Source organism: Saccostrea cucullata, unplaced genomic scaffold (assembly GCF_032062105.1).
Source record: "Saccostrea cucullata isolate Sc308-1 unplaced genomic scaffold, CSIRO_AGI_Scuc_v1 ctg157, whole genome shotgun sequence".
Lineage (NCBI taxonomy): Eukaryota > Metazoa > Mollusca > Bivalvia > Ostreida > Ostreidae > Saccostrea > Saccostrea cuccullata.
In genome coordinates, this window is record NW_026918429.1 from 1,042,621 (window position 1) to 1,065,537 (window position 22,917).

A 22,917-nucleotide genomic window follows, 5' to 3' on the forward strand; every position below is an offset into this window, starting at 1 on the left:
CTTTTATCTCCCTGAATATATTACAGTAAGGCCTGCTCAGTATGCATGCAATGAGTATCGTTTTCTGAGTCATTAAACAAATTTAAAGTCACCTTCTGTCATTGTATCATTTTTCTAGTAAAGTTAATTGCTGAGGTGCCCTCTAAGTGTGAAAAAGATTTTTCTTTATTCTGATATAATCATAATAAGACTTCACATCTGATGCCTATCAAAGGTTATAAAAAGGAATTTAAACCAAGTTGTTAGATGATAATGGCTTTTGAAGATATTTGATGAATGTATGGCTGGCTACTGATGAAACCTGTCTATTTCACAGCGTGTCACCCGAGCTGTAAGAAATGTAGTGGGCCCCAAGAAGTGGATTGTCTGACATGCCTGGACGGTTCCCCTCCCAGGAAAGGAGGTCACTGCCCCGGAAACTGTGTCAGCGGGGAATACAGGGACACCAGCGGAAACTGTAAAAGTACGATTATTTATATAGTTATTAAACATATTAAGGTTCTTTTATGGAGGATTGCAGGATCGTAATTTTTTAGTCCTTCAACAAACCTTTAGCAAAAGACAAGACAAAGTGTAGGTCAGGGTCAAGGCTTCATGTCACATCATGGTTTAATTTAATTTTTAGTGTCCAATACCTTGATTATATGATAAATAAACATACATGTATTTCAGATTTAGGGTAATCCTTCCTCTTTATTTAATTAGGATTGTAAATGATAAGTGCATGAAAATAAAATACTGGTCTCGAATAATGAGATAAAATTAAAGTTACTTATTCATTAACCAGTTCCTCAGTGGGGGGATATGATACACTGTATTCAGCTTTGAAGTTTAGAAGTCAGTTCTTTGATAAATTCAGACCTTACGAAAATCAAGAAATTACACACCAAAACCCATAGATTTGACATTTATTCTTTAATGTATGTTTTGAAGTTGATTGAAGTTAACAAGATAACATCAACTGGCACATTTAGAGTTGTGTGTTTATTGTGAGAACTTACTGTCATCTGTACACAGAATACAAAGTTATGCCTTGTGTCAATAGAGGCATGTCTGTGTTAATGTGAACATGACCAAATTCAACACTTAAAATCCTTTAAAGTCATTTCAAATGAACTCTGTATGAACATCTGTTAGATAACTATCTCCTTGGTGTAGTGAAAAAGATCACCTGATACGTGTACTCTGTAGGACAAGATAGCTGAAGGTTATCTGAGGAGAATATCAAATAACCCTAAAAAATCACCTACTGCAGAATTCACCTAGAAAAGACTGGCCTAGGTTGACAATGCAATTTACTTTGAAAGAGAAAGAGAGTAGTAACATATTGTAACATTTCTTGTTTTCTGTAGGTAACACACGACTTTCTGTAATGTATACCAGAATCTTAAGGGTGGTTTTGGATTGTTGTTGGAATCATGAAAAAAATATTTGCTAAAAGTATTTTTAGAATATAGTAAAGAATCCAAACAATTTATTATAAGTTCTATCACTTTTCTTTTCTGCTAAAACAATATTGTGTGTCCCAACAGACTATGATAGTTGTTGTTTTAACTCTTAGTTACAACTTGCTGAACTGTGACGCAACATACACTTAATGTTCATGTCATAGAAATATAACTTTACCTTTTCCCTGCAAGCACTTTAAAGTGCGGTAGAAATTTCTCTAAAGTTTAGTGTAAATAATTATGACATAATATATTAATAAGTTTATATCTTTTTTTATTTTAAGAGATTTTAGCAAGTATAAAATAGAAGGAAATTGGAATTAAATTGAAGATTAAATTTACTTCTGAAAGTGTGTGAAAAATGTGTGATTGCGGGGAAATGGTATATGCATGATTTTGCGTTAGAAATAGGAAATGGTATATATGTTAAAATGCATGACTGCGGAGAAGGGGGTTAAGAGGGGTACATTATGAAATTTTTACCCCTTATGATTGTGACAAATCATATGACAGCTATAATTTTGTATGTTTCATTAATAATAATAATAAGGCAGTCACCAGTCGATTGATCTATTTGTCTGTTTGTAGAGTGTGAGCCTGGATGCATCAGATGTAGGGCCACAGACAGTGGACAGGGATCTGTTTGTGTGGAGTGTCCCTCACCAATGATGGCTTTTGACAACATCTGTGTCAGGCAGTGTCCCATTGGTCACTTTAATCAGAGCTCAATTTGTCAAAGTAAGTTTTAAAAAAAGGAAAAGAATTAAATTGGCAACAAAAAATTAATCAAAGAGTATTAATTTAATTGCTGATGATATATCTTGGAAATTTAAAAACATTTTTGTGAAACTAATGAAAGCTTAGATTAATTGCAATTAAAATGTTTTATGATGGCATGAATATTCTATGAGTGTACAATAATGCTGCATGAGATTTACTTACCTTATAACTGACTCCCTACACAGAGTGCAGCAGTGGTTGTGTGGAGTGTACCTCCCCCTCCCAGTGTACAAGATGTGGTCCCTCCCTCCTCCTGTCAGCGGGGGTATGTGTCCTCCATTGTCACCCTGACCAGGTCATTGATTCACTCCATAGTGTCTGCCAAGGTAATTAATTAACTAAAACATTCTACTAAGTCGGGAGTAATCTGAAAATGGCTGTAACTACATGCATGTATAACTGACATCATTTACTGATCAAATATATCTGAAATTTTAATAAAATTTTTATTGAAACTTTATTAAGTTTTGTCAGTAGTGTTGATGAAGTCATGGTTAAATTTTATTATATGTTCAAGGCATTATTTGTGTTCCTTTTGTTTTGTTATACCAGTGTAACTCATGACCACATTTTTAAAACCTGCTTATTAATTTTTTTCTCAGACTGTCCTGCAAATTGTCTTCGCTGTTCTACCCCTGATGAGTGTACGCAGTGTGATGATGTAACATACCTTAAGATGGGAGTCTGTGTATCAGCTTGTGGCCAAGGTTTCTATCAGAATCCGGAGACAAGGCAGTGTACTGGTAATAATAATGTCTACAAGCTGTACTTGTCATCAACATTTCATTTCATTCTCACAAATAAAGTTTTGGAAGGGGGTCTAGATCGTCTTGTAAAAGTGTTGTCGGGAGGTTTCAAATTTTAAATTTTTTCTAGCTTATAGCTTATGTTGATTTTGTTGATATGTTAATTTTCAATAGTCAATCAACACCGACCCACTCTACAGATAATTGGTCAGATTCAGGTGGAGCAAGGTGGAGTGGTCAGCATTACTGGTGATACCTTCTCCTTGTCTGACTCAGACACTTCAAAAGATGACCTCCACTTAATAGTGACTGAGACTACTAGCATTGGAAAACTGGTGAAAGCTGTCCAAGGGAATGATGGGATATTAGAGTCTGGAGGTACATTTTCATTGGCTGATCTAGAAACTGGCAAGATTCGCTTCATACACAACGCTGGGAATGACAGGAAAGGTGAGTACATCAGCAACATCAGCAACAAATATTTTGGAAAACATGAATTTTCCCGGAAAATTATTCCTTGAAAGAAAAAAAAATGATGGTGAAATTAACATAATATTTTAACTTTGTTTCAGGCAAGATTAAATTAAGAGTAACTGATGGTCAACTATACAGTGAAGAAAGAATGTTACATATTCTGGTCATTCCCAAAAATCCACCATATTTACGGAAGCATGAGTCATTGTTGGCATTTCTGGACAATACAACTACCATAGGACCACAACAAGTTGATATCCGAGTAGACAGCTTAGAAAATTCTGTTTCCATCACAGTGTTAAGAGGTAAATCATTAAATCATCCTACTCTTCTCTAGAAAATGAGCTCTGAAAATTTTTTGTTGATCACGATAGAAAATTGTCAGTGTGCTTTTTTGTTAGGTCCCAGTCATGGACAGATTGTGAACATAGACAATGATGTACCTGTGTCAGAAGTTGCTTTGAAAGATTGGACCAATGAGAAATTAGCTTACAAAATCTATAAGTCCAAAGCCACCTCTGACAAGGTTCTGTTCCAGGTGTTTGATGGCTACCACTCTCTTAACTTCCTGCTGGATATTACTATAAGAAAACAGGTAAGTGGAGGATAAGGAATTATGCATTAAAAAAACTGTGGAACGGTGTAAAGTATTTTCATTTCAATCTATCTTATCCATATTTGTTAATTAACAGGAAGATGTGCTACCATTAATCGTACAGAACAACATGGGTCATGTGATAAAAGGTCAAATGCTGCAGCTAACGTCAGAGTTATTAAGTGCTAAGGTTATGGATACCAATAATGCCCCATCAGATGACATTATATTCACATTATCTCCCCCAGTCAACAATCCAAAAGAAGGTAAGTCATGTACTTTGTTCTTTTTCATTGAAAGGATGAATATATACAAGGTTTCAGATTCGTCCATATTTAGTATTTTGAGATCAGTATGTTCATTAAGTAATATTATAACTCTGAGATAATTATAGACATGCTAACCACTTGTGAAAATTAGCATAAAGTAAACATATATTGCTTGGTTTATGGTAAATGCTGTAGTTTTACCTGTATTACATTCTGTTTGACGAAATATGATCATTGTTAACAGGAGAATTGAAGATGGTAGTACAGCAGCCAGAGGACGGACCAGGGAGGGGGTGGGAGGATGTAGGAGACGGGAAAATGTCTGCCAAGATGTTCCGCTTCTTACAGAGAGACATCAATGAGGGCAGGATCTGGTACAAACACATGGGGGCCTCCAAAGACGCGGATTTCTTCACATTTGAGGTTCGAGTCAATTTAAGTATATGACATTTTTGCAATGAATTAAACGAAGTCTTATCTCTTAATGAGACACTTGTTTACAATGTTTACTGCAGTGATAAGTAAATATAACTTTTCTGCAATGTCAGGTGTCAGACACAGCTAAACATCCCAACATCCTGAGAGACCAGGTGTTTCACATCCTGGTTACACGCGGTGAGATAAAAATTTCTTGAAACAATGTGAGGTCTATTGAGCTCGCTACGCGAGCGGCGCTTCGCGCCGCCTCGCTGCGCTCGCTATAACTTTTCTGCAAAGTCTGACTACTACAGCTGTACCTACAGTAGCACCAGGAACTAAACTAGGAATCTCAGTAAGGAATCTATGGATCAAACATATTGGGTTCTGATAGCTGATTCCTGTTTGAATGTAGTAGTTTTACATCATTTGCATATATTCTTTTTTGCCTTAATTTTATCGTAAAACTTTATCACTGTTTAAATGCAATGACAAAGTTTTACAAATTCAAACTGAACTGAAAAACACCCCCCCCCCCAAAAAAAAATAGGAACATATTTACACAGCACAATACATTTTAGTATAAGGATGCTGAAGTTGGACTTTATCTGTAGGTGTTGGAGAACCAAGTGACCCCCATCAGTAGTACAAACTTAGCTTACCAGGATAGGGACACAGAGGACAAAGATATCGTCTATAACATCATCAGACCGCTGGGCCAGGGGGAGGGGTCAGTGGAGTATCTGTCACACCCCTTCACCCCCATCACCAGATTCTCCCAAGAGGATATCAACAACAATAGGGTCCTTTATAGACCGCCAGGCACAGAGTTAGGGGCCCAAGAGAGGGAATTCTTTTTCATTTTCACAGGTAAATGAAAAAAAATTAAGTAAGAATGAATATATTTTCATTAACTGTATTAAAGCAGAATTTTTAACGAGGATTTAATTTTGGCATTATTAGCAAGGGTGCTGAGATCGCTAAAATTGAATATCGCTAAAATTAATTGTGTTTTAGTTGTAATAGTGTATTATTTGAGCTTTTAAATATCGCTAAAATTACTTTTTGCTAAAAATAAATACACATTTTTAAGGACAATTGCAAAATTGGCATCTCGCTAAAATTTCCACTTATAAGGTATGCTGTGATGAGGTTCATTTCAAATTGGGATTAGAGAGGTACACGTATTTCAACTTTTAAAATCTTCTCAGTATCTGATGGTACAACAAACTCCACAAAGGAGGAGCGCTTCACCATTAGAGTTATTCCAGTGAACAATGAGCCCCCCACGTTTACCTACGAGAATGCTCCCCTCCAGGTGCCACTGGGAGGGAGTGTTCCTCTGGGATTGCCAGTCTTGGGGGTTCTGGATCCTGATACAGCCAAGGAGGATTTAAGGTTTACTCTGACTGTGATGCCAAACCATGGGCAGATGGAGAAAATTTTAAACAACAGTAAAGTCTTTCTGAGGCAAGGTGAGAAAATGCAAAAACAGAAGTTTCAACAAACGGAAAGTACGTGTATATTAGTGTTGTCAGTCATGTTGGAGCTAGGAAAATGCTTCATATTTATACAAAACAGACTCTTTGTTAATGATTACTTTTTATACACAGGTGACACATTTTCGTATGGTGAGATCCAGACGAACTCATTCCATTACACTCAGGACAAGTCTGACCCCGCTGTGTTGGACAGACTGGAGGTACAGGTCAGCGATGGCATCCACCAGGTGTCCACTCGTATCAACGTGTCCATCATCAGGGTAGACAACTCAGCTCCTGTCCTGTTACCTACAGCTACCTGTAGGGTACTGGTCAAAGAGGGTAAGTCTATGATGTATATGGTGAAGGGAGGAAAGCTATCTACTAGTTTAAGAATTTTCCTCTATAATTATGATGATTTCTTTCATTTAAATGAGATTTTAAAAAATCAGTGAAACTTATGGGGCAAAAGTTACAACAAAATTCGAGGTGAAAAAATCTAAAAGGAAAGATTGATCCCTATAACTGTAAATTAAAATGTTTCAATTTTTGATCTTTAATATTGCTCTAAGTGTGTTAACTCAAGAAGAAATGTCTTATGTTTTGAACATATTTTATTGACAATATGTCAAAGGGATTGGACACAAGTTCCAAAAACTTAGATAGTCCTCTCCCATGTCTTATGTATGTCACTCTCAATTATTTCAGGAGAGACAGTTGTCCTACAGAGGACCAATCTGGGCTTTATGGATGAGGAGGACAGAGATGACAGATTGAGGATAATCCTCAATTCCTACATTGCTCACGGCTCCTTCAAATATAAGGCTGCCAGGCTGTTACAGAAAGGCTCCTCCTTCACACAACAGGACATCAATGATGGCTATATCAGGTATGCAGAACATTGCTTCTTTCTAATGACAAATCAAAAATCTCTAGTTCTATTAAAAAATACATGTACAATTTTGTCTTAAATTATCAAAGTTTGACATTTTTTTAACAGCTATACTGCAGACAAAGAGATAGGAATTCAGCCAATCACAGAAGTCCTTATATTGAATGTGACAGACAGCAGACAGAATCTGTTACCCAATCAAGTGTTTTCTATTGTAGTGGAACCAGTGGATAACCAGCCACCTTCTGTTATTGTTGGGGAAGATGTCAAAGTATGATATTTACACGCATTATTTATCCTTTACTTTAGTAGATAAAAATTTTTTTTAGTTAATATATACTTTTAAATATTGTTTACTTGAGTTGCAGTATATCTGGTTGTTATTTTAAGGTTGAGGAAGGGAAGATAGTGCCCCTCTCTCTGAGGAACATCAAGGTCACTGATATGGACAGTTCTGTAGGTCATCTCTCTGTCCTCATCAGAAGAGGACCCAGCTTTGGGCGAATAGTGTCCACAAAGACAGGTAATCACTGTACTGAATGTGTTCAAGGAAATTATTGTCAGTTGTGCAAGAAGCTAATACATTGAATAAGAATTACATGTTAGTCTCCTGATTTAGAAGAACTCATTTCAGATTTTGTATGATGGAACAAGATGAAAGCTGATGTATTAAAATTATTTTAAAACATGTCATAATATATGATTATACCATGTTACTAGAATAATACAATGTGTACTGTATATAGGAATATTTCCTGCTCTTTTTCAGAAGTTTCCTCTGAAGTCCATAAGGGACCCTCCACTGTGGCTTCCTTCTCTATCCAGGACCTTGTAGAGGAATACGTCTACTATGAACAAAGTGACCACAGGAACAAGGAAGCTGTGTGGGACGGCTTCCTGTTTACTGTAACCGACGGCAACAATACCACACCAGTCTACAGACTCAACATTTCCATCACGGTGAGCTGTATTTCACAAACATATCGTCTTCTTTAAGAATACTAGTAGGACCTTATGATCCTGTCAAGGGAAAGAATTTTCATTTTTTAAAATTCTGTACATGTTTGAAAAAAAAGAGTGAGTGAAAATATTTAATGCACTTTATTATCATAGACATAGTTTGGTCTGGCAACACTTTTCTCTTTAATATTATAGCATGTTAAAAAACACTTTGATGGAACTACATGTCTATGTCAGTATTATTATATCCCATCTTTGAGTTAATGAGTTAAATAAAAGGACAAAATAGATATGAGTATGCTAATATTAAGGGAATCTTTTTATTTGCAGTTGGTTAATGATGAACTACCATCTTTGATCACTGAGCAGCTGTTTGTCAAGGAAGATAACTATGTAATATTGACCAATGCTTCCCTGTACGTCACAGATTTAGACACTCCTCCCAAAGATCTCATTATAACAGTCATCTCAGAACCAACACAAGGTGAGCTTATCACAGAGAAAAGTACTGATAACTTTTTAGCTCACCTGAGATGAAAGTTCAAGCAAACTTTTCTGATTATATTGTCTATAGTCCATCTGTCTGTAAACTTTTCACATGTTCAACTTCTAAATAGTGAAAATAAAAGACCAAACCCCCTTCAAAGGGGAGATAATTAAGAAAAGACAAAACTTTTATTTTTTTACTGTACCTCATTCTGTAATTGATGCTCATGTTTGCTAAGTGACTGAAATATTTCTCCTTCAGGAACATTTGGATTGAAAACAAATGCAGGACATCTAGATCCAATGATAAAAGAACTCATAAAAGGACACAGATTTACATATCAGGTACTAGCTTGATAATTGTTGTTATTTGCTTGTTATTTCTTTGACATGGCATTTTGTCATAGTGCCTAAAATTCACTCGTTACTTCACATGTTTACAGAATGTCCTTGATGACTTAATGGTGTACAGACACATGGGAGGTAACATTAAGAGTGACTCCCTGTCCCTATCTGTGACTGATGGGGATTTTAAGGTAGAGGGAACCCTCCCTATAGTGATAGGGATAGTCAATGATGAGACTCCACGAGTGTCAGTTAACAGAGGACTCAGGGTCAATACAGGTAATAATCTGGCTGGAATGTATTTTGTGTCAGACAAAAATGGACATTGCAGACTCACGATACATTTTGCCTGCTCTTTTGTGTATGAGTAAGCATGAAGTTTTTGAATACTTGTCCTTATTTACATGTATCTTGTAGGATCAATGACGTTTATAAAATCTAAGGACCTTCAGTCAACAGACATTGACTCTGAGGACTCCATGTTACTGTACACCATCACCCAGGATCCACCAGCCGGCCATCTACAGTACGTAAAGGGAGGGAACTCAGCCCGGATCTCCTCCAAAGGCAAAATCCGCACCTTCCTTCAGTCAGACATCAATAGTGGTTATATACAGTTTGTCCACCAAGCAGGGGAGATGACTGGGGTTGTCTTATTCAAGTTTGATGTAGAGGACAGTGAGGGCAACAAATTGATTGATCAAGACTTCTTCATTACTATCATAGGTATGGTATAAATAGATATTTTTTGTGGAAATTTTTTTTTAATGCTTCCCTTTCTTTTGAATGGTTCTCTGCATATTATCCTTTGATTTTATAAAGAGGACAGACACCCTCCTCAGGCATTAGCCAACAGAGAGCTGATTGTGAAGGAGGGATCCAGTGCCAGACTGACGTCTCACTTCCTGTCGTACACGGACGTTGACTCGGAGCCCGCATCCCTACAGTACTTCCTGGTCTCCGCCCCCAAACTAGGTCATCTGGAACTCACAGGAAATCCAGGTAGGAAACTTAGTTGTCGGTCTGTTTTCTTTATGTTGGCTTGAACAAGTTACTAGTTTTAAATTAGGTCTGTTATGAATCGTTAGAGTGCAGCAGAATATAAGAAGTTTAAAATGTATAGTAATTAGGGATGTCAACGAGTACCCGGTTAAAGGGGTACTCTATCGAACGTCCGAGTATCGAATACTAAAATCGGTACTCGGTTACTCGGATGTATATTTTTGAATGTTTCTAAGCTCATTTAAATGCATTAAAACATCGGTTTTAAAACGTAAAATGTTTATTGCATTTGTATATACAGTAATTAGGGTTTTCTACACCTCTAAATGACCGTTATCGCCCATGGCAGTGTTTATACAGTAATTATCGTGACCAAACACCTGGTAGCTGGCTCTTTTCTCACCTTCGGCTGTCTTCTACCCTTATTTTTTGTTTGCTTTAATGATTTGTTTTCACTGAACATTCAATAAATAAATTGATCTTTGAAAAAAAATGTTACATTAGATTTCGTCTCGTCAGGCATGAAGTGCTTATAATTATTACATCAGATTTACGGGTAAACCTCCCATCGGAGCATGCAATTTTATTTGTACAAGAGCTTACAATGTTTTACAGTTATCAATGTTACTTGTTCATATTTATTTACATTTTTTCCGAGTACCCGGATATTGATCGGAAAAACGTCCGAGTAACCGAGTATTAAAAATTGACCGATTTGACATCCCTAATAGTAATGTATAGAAAGTCAGTATTTTTAGTTAAACATGAGTCAGTTTTCTCCTCAGGAATCCCTGTGTCGGAGTTCAGCCAGTCAGACATAGCAGCTAACAGTGTAGTGTACTACCACACCAGCCCTACAGAGAATTACATGGACGCCTTCACATACACTGTCACTGATGGAACAAATCAGGTAAGCTTGGCTCAGGACTCAAAATGGAAGTTTTCTTCAGAAAGACCAGTATTGCATTTAGATAGAACTTTTCTTGTTTCACAGATAACCCACAAATTCACCATCACAGTGGTACCAGTGGACGATGAGATCCCCCTGGTTATAAATAATGGACTAACAGTTCAGGAGGGGGTTAGGAAAGTGATCACAGAGTTTGAGCTGAAGGCAGTGGATCAAGATACTGAGGTAAAAAGTCACAGAATGAAGCTAGTGTAAAATATAGGTCCATACAGCAAGGGAAAAAAGCAAATACCAGTGTAGATTAAAGATAATTGAATGTTACTTCACGGACAAATAGGAGTAACATTGCTACTCTATATTGATAAGTTGCATATGCAACCTTTTACTTGGCATCCAGGCATAATTAAACCATTTATTTACTATGACAAGGATTAGACACTGCAGGACTGTGTACACTGTGTATTTTTATGGAGATAATTTACATTACATACTGAGTCCTTTTCCTGTTACAGGAGAGACAGTTGCAATTCTCTGTTGTGAATCCTCCCCGCCACGGCTCCCTCCAGACATCAGACGGCTCCGTGTATCACACTGTCTCCTCCTTCACTATGGCTGACATCTACGACAACAGAGTGAGTTACCTACACGATGGCAGCGAGACTCAGGCCGACAGCTTCTCCTTCACTGTAACTGACGGCACCACCAAAATGTTCTCCATGCAGAGGGACGGGCGACGAGGAGACATAAGTGTTCCCTCCCCAAACCCACAGGTAAATACCCGCAGCTTAAATATTCCCTCCCCAAAAGATGGCATAAATATTTACTTCCCCGAATTATTACCTCATCAAACAATCAGATAAATATCTACTAGGCTCAGCTATTCCCTCTCAAAAATTCCAGAGAGAAAATTACATGTACTTGCTCAAATATTCCCTCTAATTAGCCAAAGGGGAACAAAAGCAAATATTCCCTCAGGAAAGTTACATTTTACTTTTGCAGGATTTTAACATAGAAGTTCTGCCTCTGGATGATGGTATGCCTGTCCTTCAAACAAATTTAGGATTACAGTTCCTGGAGAATTCTAATGGACAAGTATGTTACCATTTCTTATTCTACTTAGCTCACCAAAGGGTAAAGCTCAACCGAGCTTTCCTTATCATCCTTGTCTTGCATCCATTGTTTGATATTTTTTTTTCCACGTTGATGTTTTGTAGATTTCCAACTTTATAACAAACAAGGAGTTGCTGGCAATAGATGTGGACACGCCTTCAAACAGAGTCATGTACCATGTGACACATCAGCCTCGTTATGGTCAGCTGGAAAGGACAGAGACTCCCAGCAAACCAATATCAAGCTTCTCACAAGGTGTCGGATTTACTGTAAACCAACTTTTATTCGCGGCGACTTTATTTCGCAATTTACCGGGGATAAACTAGATTGCAACGATTAATTTTCGTGACCAAGCCTATTTTGGATCTGTTTAGAGGCATATAGACTTTTAGGACCGGTTCGCGGCGAGAAATTTTCGCGATGTCGGAGAACTCGCGAACCTTGCGAAAATTTCTCGCACGCGAATAAAAGTTGGTTTACAGTATACAATTCTATTGTTTCCACTTTTATAAATGCTGTTGAATGAAGAATCAAATGATTTCTAAGCAAAGAAAATAGAAAAAGAAAGAAAACAAAGAAAATTTGTAACTTCTTGGAATTTAAAATAGATTTTTATGAGTGATTTTAAAATGAACTCAAATGATGTGAAATCACAGGGGTTGATTTTCATTGTTTTCATAGTTTGAAGTGTCTCATAAATTTCTTGATTTACAGTGGATTTGAACAACCAGAAGATCCGTTATGTGTTGATGGGGGACATCACGGTGGCTCAGGATTATTTTGTCTTTGATCTGATGGACAGTAAGCCCAATACAGTGACCAGTAACAAGTTCTACATCACCTGGTCATATATAGAGTTTGACCACACACTCGTTAACGTTACAGAAACAGCTGGCATTGTCCAAATCCCTGTCAACAGGAAAGGCAATCTCAAGCAGGTATCAGTGCTTCATATTTTATAATTCAGTAAAAACTGGACACATTTGTTGAAAAAAGAAAGATAGAATTACATGGACTCATGGTAATAAAAAGAGTATTTTACAAATAAATGGATGTATTTTTCAGTACTGTGTGGTATCGTGTAGAACAATTCCTCTAACAGCCACATCACAGATTGTATCATCAAGGCCTGGGACTCAGGATTTTGTAGAGAAAACAGGACAGGTAAACTTCATAAATATCATGTCTGTAATAGAAAATGACTTTAAATCTGTTTTATTTCCATTAAAATTCAAACATTTATGAAAAATTGGAAAAGAATTTTGCTAAGTTCACTGTTTTGACAGATCCAGTTTGAAGAGATGCAGGATTCTAAGATGTGTAATGTAATCATCAATGATGACTCGCTGTATGAAGGAACAGAGAAGTTTTATGTGGAGGTCTATCAACCTATCTACACTCTCTTAGGCAGGAAAAACAGAGCTACATTGTCTATAATGGACCCTGAAGATGGTATGTAATTAGGATTTCTGAAATCATTTGTAAGCAGCTTGGTCATTGATTTTGAACGTCTGAGAACATTTTCCATTTACTAGTGTTGTTGCAAACTGAATTTACTTGTTTAATGATAATAAATACTGTATTTTGTAAGACAGGAAAAAAACTTATTTTCTGTATTATATGAAAGTATCATGTAATATTTGTTTGAATTTTGTTTAGAACCGATGCTCCAGTTCAATCAGTCTGTGTACCACATCAGTGAGAATGATGGTTATTTACAGGCGACCATCACTAGAGCAGGTGAGTAGTGGTGTTTGTACAATTACTGTGTCCATTTCAGTTAAAGTTCATGCTTAGTGAAGGGACACATAAATAGGGCATGTTAGATAAAAAAAATAATGAAGATTTGAAAATTTGTTAATTTAGGGATAAAGGATAAACTGACAGAATTTGAAAAATTTTAAATCTGAATTATTATCAATATGTCTTTTGCTTGAAACTAAGATTTCTAAATAAGCAGCTGTAGTGTTCATTAAAGTTTTTCCACTGAAAGTATGGGGAAAGTGTAGAAAGTCTCTCTTGTTTTGTTATTAATATGGTTTCCTCTGTAGGTGACGTGAGTGACAGTGTCTCCGTCGTATGTTACACTGTCCCCCTGACCTCGCGAGGTAGTGGACCAGACAGACTGGAGTCTGGCTCAGATTACATCACCAGGACTCACTCCAACAGGAACAGAGTTATCTTCCCTGCCGGAGTCATCACTGCTTCATGCAGCGTCAGGGTAAAATTAAAATTAGCCTTTTACAGTGAAATTTGATCACTGAGTTTTAGTGCATGACATGTTACAATGTTAAAATCCATCCAGTCCCCTTTCCACTATAATTACACATATATTTTATTTGTTAAATAGGTGATAGATGATAGTATCTTTGAAAGCTCAGAGGAGATGGAACTGAGACTTGCTGATCCCTCATTCAATGCTAGGATAGGGCTTCTGTCTTCAGCTACAGTTATTATTGATGGACCTAATGATGGTAAGCAAACTTGAGTCACGAATTAAAAAGCAAAAAAAAAAAAAACTTAAAACTGTGATATCAGTGTGATTTACTTATTTGTCTGTAACATTAGAGTCCAGCTTACACTGGTCCCTGCTGTATTACCTTGTGTGATATACTTATTTGTCCATTACCTTAGAGTCCAGCATACACTTGTTCCTGTCGTATTACCTTGTGTGATGTACTTATTTGTCTATAACATTAGAGTCCAGCATACACTGGTCCCTGTCGTATTACCTTGTGTGATGTACTTATTTGTCTATAACATTAGAGTCCAGTATACACTGGTCCCTGCCATACTACCATTTTGATGAGGATGCTGGTGATGTGGAGGTGGAGCTCCTCCGGTCAGGGTCTGACCTGTCCCACACTTCTGTAGTGTGGTGCGCCACCCGACTCTCAGAACCACCCTCAGCCACCCCTGGGGAGGATTACATACCCAGCTCCTCCCAGGTCACCTTCCAACCAGGCCAGTCCTCTCAGGTGAGCTGAAATACTGTCAAGAGCTCTATTGGTTTTACATAATGTGTGTTTTTGAACCACATAGATGTATCAAAAAGTTAAACTTTACCATAAATCATTAGACTTACATTAATTGTATAAAGTCTTAAACATTGCAGAGAGTACTTTTTTCTAAGAATTTGAATCCAAGTGAATGACAACTATATATATTTTAAAAACATGCCAACTTTATTATAAACTGGTATTTATATCTCTGCAACAGAAATGTCGCCTGACTCTGTTGGATGACAGTGTGGAGCCGCGGTTAGAGGGTAATGAAACGTTCGTTGTCTGGCTGAGTACTCCAGTAGGGAGTTCCCTGGGAATCCCCCACACAGCTGTTGTTACTATTTATGACAGCCATTTAGACAGTAAGTGTCTGGTCATTTCATTTTTAACTGTGTGTTAAATCGCCTTTTTATTGAAGTCAACTTTTAATATCTATGACTATATTTCCCATTTGTTGTCCTCAGAGTGAGTGTCAATATAATTTTTTTTTTCCGTTTGTATGGATAAAGTTACTTGCAAAAAAATTTGTAACAGAGCAAAACTTGTATGTAAAATACAGATGGCTGTTAAAAGATATGTTTTGTTACTTAAGTTTAAGAAAATACATTGTGCTAAAGTGTTTTAGAGTAATAATTAATGATTGATTTTTCAGTTCCAACTATGGAGTTTACCTACACTGAGATGATAATAAAAGAGAGTGACCATGTAGTACACATCCCTATTAGAAGACTGGGAGATACCAGTCAGAATTCCTCCGTCATCTGCTACACACGACAAAGCACGGCAGTAGTCATGATGGACTACAGTGAAAGACCACTCACTGAGGCCTCCAGAATAACATTTCTACCTGGAGAGCAGGTGAGATAAAATAAAAATCCTGTGGTTCTAATCCATGAGGTGAATATGAAAATTCAGAATTGGCTCATATTTTTAGGGGAAGCATAAACATCAATCATATTTTGTCTTTGTAAGGTGAAAAACTGTTCGGTTAGGATTGTTGATGATAGTGACAATGAACCAGTGGAATTCTTTTTTGTCTGGTTAACTCAACCTAAAGGCACCAAGGACACCACAGCAGCAGTAGGAGACCAGGTCAAGGTCAAAATAACTATCATCAACCCAGAAGATGGTACGTATCTATTCAACATCAGTTGCACTGCCTTGTAGAAAAATCTGTTATAAATAATTACCTGTAATCTCTCTAGTATATATGTAAGCCTATGTCATAAATCATGTTGCAGCTCCAACAATTCAGTTTGAACAAGAAGAATACACAATTCACGAGCCAAGCCTTGGTGAACATTCTGGTACAGTGAGTCTGAGAATAATCAGGAATGGGGATGTTAGCGGTACCTCCAGAGTCCGCTGTAGTACAAGAGATGGCTCTGCTGTGTCAGGCAAAGACTACAATCCTAAAAGTCAGATCATAACTTTCTCACCAGGTTAGTACCTGTTGATTTCACCATCACTGCTCACTCATCTACAGTAATGACTTTCCCAAAAAAATTTATTTACATACATGTAGTTAAACTTCAGTATCTCATACATTGATGTCTTAGATACCTTGGACATGTCAAAGTTATTTGGAAGTCCAAACCTTGGCTTATTCTTACTACAGTAAAACTCGGTTATAGCAAAGTCCTGGGGACCTGTGAATTTAATTCGCTATATCCGTAATTTGTTATATCCGTATAACGAATTCATATAACCATTATAACGAATTCGCACTATGCATGTTTTATTTCAAGTATTTCTACCAACTATGTTAGTGAAGCAAATATAACAAAACATATCTTCGATGACTAAGGTTTTCTTATGAATTGAGTTTTGTATACAAATGCTAAAAGGAAATAAAGTAAGTTCAATTTATCATCTTTTTATAATCTTTGAAAGTTCATTATAAAAGATGTCAATTTCATTATATTTAACCTCAACAGGACTCGAAATCAGTTCGCTATATCCGTAAATTTGTCATATCAGAGTTCGTTATAACCGTAAAATTTTACAAAGATTTGTGAAGAATTTTGCTGGGGACCCAGAAAAACTTCGCTGTATCCGTGAATTCGCTATATCCGTGTTCGTACTAAACGAGTTTTACTGTATAGTGGTTAATACAAGTAAAAGTTAACTGTTTTTTCATGAGTCAGTGAAACTGAAAGAATCTTAAGACAAGGATTGGGATCTAAATCCAGTAAATAGTTGTACCCAATACAGAAGCAAATGTTGATAGTCAGTAATATAGATTTATGGGCTTTTGCAGGGGAGAGGTACATAGATTTTCCAGTGGAGATCCTCCATAACATCAATATTGAGTGGCATGAGTCATTTCGGGTCATACTTGGTCCAGAGGATCCCACAGGAGCGGGTCTGGGAGATACGGCTCTGACCACAGTCACCATACTGGACGATGAAGTTTCAGGCAGTCTTATCTTTCCTGCTCCACCCATGGTATGTATTGTACAGCATAATTTTTTATCTCCATCTCTGAAAAGAAAAATAGCTTTTGTAGATAGATTTTTTTTAAAAAGGTTTTTTAATTGTTAGATTAAAATTCTTTACAGTATGTAACAGTAACAATTAGACATCGCAGTGTTACTTTGTATAAAAGTTCATGATATGACTCTGTAAATGATAGAATTTAATGTATTTTTTTATGTCCCTTTATGCACTACAGTTTTAAATGGTAAGTAAATATAGCCTTGAGAGAAGACAGTGCTTAGAGGAGCATGAATTAAAGTGAAAAAGATTCGAAATTGCAGCAATGTTTTGTAAAGCTTTCAACAGATTTCCTGTGGCAATGTCTGCATGACCAAAGAAATACCAGAAATTATGTTGCTTTATAGGATAGACAGATCAAAGAGTCAAAACAGTAAATATTTACATGTACATGTATGTTATAATGTTTTCTTTCTGACACAGGTGGTATCTCTGCTTCACTTAGATAATATACCAAAGGACTATAAAGAGGACCCCTCCCCTGGTTACCCCCTTGTCTGTGTGTCTGTAAGTAAAAGCAGGATCTTAACAGTTACTTTATCATTTTCTTTAATTTTCTTTTGTCCTCCATTTTATTCTAGATCAATTTTGAATATGCCATACTTGTTATAGAATGGTAACCCTTTATCGTTTATTTGTTTCCAGCCTTGTGATGCACAGTATCCCTCCTACAGTATTACTCATTCTTTGTGTCAACAGTCAGGAATCAACCAATCAGCTATCTCCTATCGTTGGGAGGTTGCCATGCCGACCACTTACCACGGCACCAGACCTCCCTTTGTCATGGTGACAGACAACACTCCCTTTACAAGTGTTGACTCTAAGGTTCTTGACAGTATTTACTTCCGTCCATCTTTTCGTGTTCGTTGTACCATTCAACCTCTACATTCTAATGGTAATCCCGGTATTCCCTCGAAGAGTCATGAAGTCAGCATTTACCATAACAACGGGATTTGTAATTCCCCTGTTTTCAGGGGAACACCAAATAGTTACAGTGCACAATCATTTCTTGCCAACCTAAAATATGTGGGACCAGGTGACAGAAAGCACCCCAACACTGTCCATATTTCCATTAGTGTTCCACATCAGGATGGTCATCTTCCACTTATCTCCACCTACCCTATCCACAATCTCCGCTATCTGCTGGCTGAGCCAGTTTACAGACAGCAGCATCTGTGTTCTAACTTTATAAGTCCCCGTGAGCTCGCTGGGATTGCTAATTCTGCCTTTCTGGGCAGTTCAGAAGCAGGACCATCATTGTACAAGTTTCCTCACCAGTTTGATCCAGCTTTTCGAGAAAATAAAACTTTGAATTTGTATCGACACCTAAACATGAAGTCATGTATGTGGAAATTCGATGCATGGTATCACATGACAGATTTAGTGGATGTTTGTGGTGGAAAAGTAACTTCAGATTTTCAGGTATTTAGAGTTGTAATTTGAGTGTAACACCATTTATGAAATGATGAAAAGTTATGTATACTGAAAGGAAAAAGAAACACATAACAGCGTAATAGCGAAAAATATTTAACTATGTGGCCGAAAATTATGAAAATTGGTCAGATGTGTAATTTGGTTACTGTGCACTAAAATCGCTGGTCAAAATTACTCAACCATGAAATGTATGGCATCACGTTGGGGAAGTGATAAAAAGCTAAATACACGTGCATGTTGATTATGACAATTTCATGATCACAATTTGTAATGCCAAGAGATGCATTAGAGTTACAGACATCATTTTCCGATACTTGCAGTCAGTATAAATTTCTTGCAATCATGGTATGGCTGACGGAAGTTACATTGTGTTTAGTAATTGAGTTCCATAAGTGAATAAAAAGGCAACAACATGTTGCTGTGCAGTTTGTTTTTAAATTTTCAACCAAAGAAGTTTTTTTGGTTATCAGAGAGTAACTTAAAAGGTTTCCAACCAACCATGATGGTGACGTTGGTGCGTAACAACGTCACATCATCATGCTACCTCAGTTACTTTCAAGTCATTGTCACTGAAACCGATATTTTTACAGCAGACAATCATACTCATATTTCCACCCTAATACTGACAGAAACTCTCTGCTCTAATTTGGTACGCAAGCTTGGCAACTTTCCGTCGATTTTACTCTCACACCTCTCACACGCGCACGTACGCGTGGTATGCGTTACGTTTTTAGCATGTTCACGCTGAGAAAATGTAGCCAGTGTTTGTCGAGACTTCCATACAAACATTCACGTGTACCAAATCAGCTAGATTCTGTAAATTCTATCCTAAATCGAAAATTCGTGGGATTCATTGGACGGGGGGATTTGTTGGCTTTGGAATAACACAGCTACTCTCAACCATTAAGACTATCGTCGGAAGGCTTGAATGATAATCCTATGAGAAAGATAAATGCTCTGGTGAACTCAATGCACAAGAAATCAAGGCTGTTACTGATGCGCAAGGGAGATGATGAGAATTTTTATTTTAATTTTGGGGGGTATCGACATATCATTTTCAATAACTCAGGAATTATAAGTCAAAGTCACACAAGATTTCGGTTACTTGTTGTTTAAAGTTGGATAAAATTGTTTGATAACAATACTGGAAAATATACTGGAAATAAAAGTTTTAATTTTATTCAAAAGTTTATTATGCGTTTCTTTTTCCTTTCAGTATATTTTCCCCTTTTTAACTTTTTATACGCCCGTCTTAAGACGGGACGTATTATGTTATAAGCTTCGTGTCCGTCCATCTGTCTGTTAGCTTTTTCGTTTCCGGCTCATAACTTTAATACTACTGGGCCTAGGATTTTCAAACTTTGTCATCTGATGCATCTTGGGTAGAAGGTGTGTCGCGCACAAAAAGTAGGTCGCTCTGACCTTTAAATGCCCATCATTTAAAATGAATTTGATGAAAAGTAATAAAAACTAATTTGATATTGCATAATAGACTTATCTGATATTATGTAATATTATTAATTTAAAAAATAATTTTATTTTATGGGGTGGAATCAGCATGTCCATATGAATTACATATTAAAAACCTGTCGGACATTAAATCTCAACCAAAAAAAAAAAAAATCTTTGAGTATTTTATATGTTTTTAAAAAAAAAATTATAGTAGATAGTGCAGACCCATTCATCTCTTGGTAGTAATGAGTAGACAAGCATCCAGTTAAAGATTAATTAATGAGTTCAATGTAAGAAGGCTAGCTGTCTCAGTCGCTCTGATTAAGAAGTCTTATCTGTACCCTTTGGGGATTAGACAGAAGAACTGCTGGTCAGTTTATAACATATGTTGTTTGATGGCCAGCCTTTTCTTTTCAAAATTAATTTGGTATAGATTAGGGTGTTAAGACTAATTTGATGATGGGCATTTGACAAGGTCTAACACAACCAGCACAGAAATCTATCAGTGATGTAATATTTATTATAATAATTGATGCCTACATCACAGGGGATGGATAAATATTTTAAGGAATGGAAAAATCATCGAAATCTTAGAATCAAGGTTGATGTGATTTTCTTGCACCTAAACTGTTCAAGAAAATTGTAATATTTTGACGGGCGTATCATGCTGTGGCGCGGCACTTTATTTGTAAGTTACTTGTACATTTTTTATGGATTTAATTTCCATTGCAAGCAGTGAATTGACAAGCTTCAGAATGTAAATATATTACAATGGATGTATAAATTTACATGTATATAGATTAATATTCTAAAGGAAGAACGTTGTTTTATTTCCAGGTGAAGGATGCTGGTAAGACTTACTTGACGGTGACGGTGCCCCTTTATGTTTATTATGTGTATGCCACGGCCCCTATAGGGTGGGGGTCCCTCCAGCATCACACCCAGATGGAATTCTCTTTTTACTATGACACCATTCTGTGGCACACTGGACTGGAAACCAAGGGCACTATATCAGGAGATCTGCAGGTTCTCAAAATTCTTGTCGGCAGGGATGGAAAACTTATAGTAGACTTCAAAACCCATGCTAGGTTCAGAGGTAAATTATAGCTTTATGTGCATTTAGTTCCGTAATTTTTAAGTTACAGAGACTGTTTTTAGCTTTATCCACAGATTTTCAAAACTAAAAACCAGGAAAAGTTGATGAAATGGAATCCTGTCTTACATTGATGGTTATTGTGAGGGGCATGTTTTTAATCTTGATTTATAAAGCAAGAATATTTCTTTCTTTAGGTTTGTATGTAATAAAACACCACACCTTGCCTAATGTGGAGAGTAGAGTTATTTCCCCTGAGGGTGTGTCCCTCCACATGGACCTGACACTAGTGTGGGGGCAGCAGACCTTTGACAGCCCACAGCAGCTGTGGAGGACCTCCAGTGACTTCAGCGTCAAGGTTTGTTTTATCAAAGAATTGATTGCCACTGTGACTTAACAAGCATGAAGATATACAAGTATATGTAAATAAAAGTTAATGGTGTCATTCATTTGTTCTTATTCTATAAAAATGCCCTTGTAAATGTCCAACAAATCCTTACATGCACAATGTACCTATATTACAGGATTACACTGGTACTTATGTATTGGAACTTGTTCCCTGCACTGTCCATCCAACCCAGAAATACATCTCTAACCAGTCCCCTATACCCTGCACTGCCCAACCTCCTCAAAGGTAGAGTTTGTGTCTGTAGCTGTGGTTTGTCTGTAAATAGTTCTATATGCATGTTTTTCATACAATCTTATGAAAAGTAAATCTAAAAAAAATGTTTGTGCGAATTTCAGATTTGAGGTGCCCATAGCCTTCCAGCAATCAAACCATCCAGTCCCCCTTGTATACTCACTGGACACATCCTTCCAACTAACAAGCAATAAAAAGGTCTTCTTAATGGACATCCATGATGAACAGCTGAAGGAGGAGATGAAATATGATGGGGTGTTTGACCATGGTATGTTAGAACATCATTTTTTGGTTGACAGAGTGCAACATTATACCTGGTACTTTCATGTAAATAACTTGAATCTGATTCGTCGAGAAACATTTGTTAAAAAACACTATTACTCGCTAAATAATGAAGACACGCCCTCCTGCGTAGCAACGTCGGGTGATATTCCAAAAAATAGTCAGCATACAAACTATCTATTCAGAAAGTCTATCTCTGTGCAGGTAAAATCAATTATGCGAAACCACACAGTTGACATATTTTTACTAGCTGTCAAACTACGTGTGTATGTATTTGTGAATTTTAAAACATTTTGTATCCAAATATAATAAATATTTGAAAACATGTGTTAACATCCCGGCCTGCAGTATAGGTTTCTTATCCTGGTAAGTGGAGGGTCCTAGATTACATATTAAGTTAATAACTCACTAAAACATTTTGTAACAATCACAAGTTGTTTTTTTTTCAATGTAGGATAGAGGAAATACAGATGTGACCCAGAAGAAGTTTGAAGGGGTTCCGTTTAATGCCAAGTTTGCCAGTAACAGTGTAAAGCTCCACTACATGCAATATTTATATAATAGCTCAGTTTTATAGTGAGATTTTGTATAAGGTATAGA

General features: G+C 36.8%; 1 protein-coding gene across 1 annotated transcript in view; it reads left to right on the plus strand.

The window, feature by feature from the left end:
- The window catches only part of LOC134265595 (extracellular matrix organizing protein FRAS1-like), a 50,474-nt gene extending 27,921 nt beyond the window's left edge, over positions 1-22,553 (plus strand). The window contains exons 17-63 of the mRNA XM_062747820.1: positions 317-463; positions 2,037-2,186; positions 2,414-2,554; positions 2,831-2,971; positions 3,149-3,424; positions 3,547-3,753; positions 3,850-4,043; positions 4,141-4,309; positions 4,557-4,735; positions 4,861-4,927; positions 5,026-5,084; positions 5,344-5,599; positions 5,941-6,204; positions 6,343-6,552; positions 6,919-7,099; positions 7,211-7,373; positions 7,493-7,625; positions 7,872-8,062; positions 8,393-8,546; positions 8,811-8,893; positions 8,992-9,172; positions 9,311-9,619; positions 9,716-9,895; positions 10,681-10,805; positions 10,890-11,030; positions 11,318-11,575; positions 11,805-11,897; positions 12,020-12,170; positions 12,630-12,853; positions 12,981-13,079; positions 13,202-13,367; positions 13,575-13,655; positions 13,967-14,136; positions 14,266-14,389; positions 14,682-14,893; positions 15,135-15,282; positions 15,573-15,778; positions 15,893-16,049; positions 16,162-16,362; positions 17,181-17,368; positions 17,840-17,923; positions 18,062-18,838; positions 21,140-21,398; positions 21,593-21,753; positions 21,920-22,029; positions 22,140-22,303; positions 22,522-22,553. Coding sequence (XP_062603804.1) covers positions 317-463; positions 2,037-2,186; positions 2,414-2,554; positions 2,831-2,971; positions 3,149-3,424; positions 3,547-3,753; positions 3,850-4,043; positions 4,141-4,309; positions 4,557-4,735; positions 4,861-4,927; positions 5,026-5,084; positions 5,344-5,599; positions 5,941-6,204; positions 6,343-6,552; positions 6,919-7,099; positions 7,211-7,373; positions 7,493-7,625; positions 7,872-8,062; positions 8,393-8,546; positions 8,811-8,893; positions 8,992-9,172; positions 9,311-9,619; positions 9,716-9,895; positions 10,681-10,805; positions 10,890-11,030; positions 11,318-11,575; positions 11,805-11,897; positions 12,020-12,170; positions 12,630-12,853; positions 12,981-13,079; positions 13,202-13,367; positions 13,575-13,655; positions 13,967-14,136; positions 14,266-14,389; positions 14,682-14,893; positions 15,135-15,282; positions 15,573-15,778; positions 15,893-16,049; positions 16,162-16,362; positions 17,181-17,368; positions 17,840-17,923; positions 18,062-18,838; positions 21,140-21,398; positions 21,593-21,753; positions 21,920-22,029; positions 22,140-22,303; positions 22,522-22,553 — 8,366 coding nt within the window. The remainder of the gene's footprint in view (positions 1-316; positions 464-2,036; positions 2,187-2,413; positions 2,555-2,830; positions 2,972-3,148; positions 3,425-3,546; positions 3,754-3,849; positions 4,044-4,140; positions 4,310-4,556; positions 4,736-4,860; positions 4,928-5,025; positions 5,085-5,343; positions 5,600-5,940; positions 6,205-6,342; positions 6,553-6,918; positions 7,100-7,210; positions 7,374-7,492; positions 7,626-7,871; positions 8,063-8,392; positions 8,547-8,810; positions 8,894-8,991; positions 9,173-9,310; positions 9,620-9,715; positions 9,896-10,680; positions 10,806-10,889; positions 11,031-11,317; positions 11,576-11,804; positions 11,898-12,019; positions 12,171-12,629; positions 12,854-12,980; positions 13,080-13,201; positions 13,368-13,574; positions 13,656-13,966; positions 14,137-14,265; positions 14,390-14,681; positions 14,894-15,134; positions 15,283-15,572; positions 15,779-15,892; positions 16,050-16,161; positions 16,363-17,180; positions 17,369-17,839; positions 17,924-18,061; positions 18,839-21,139; positions 21,399-21,592; positions 21,754-21,919; positions 22,030-22,139; positions 22,304-22,521) is intronic.
- The last annotated feature ends 364 nt before the right edge of the window (positions 22,554-22,917 follow it).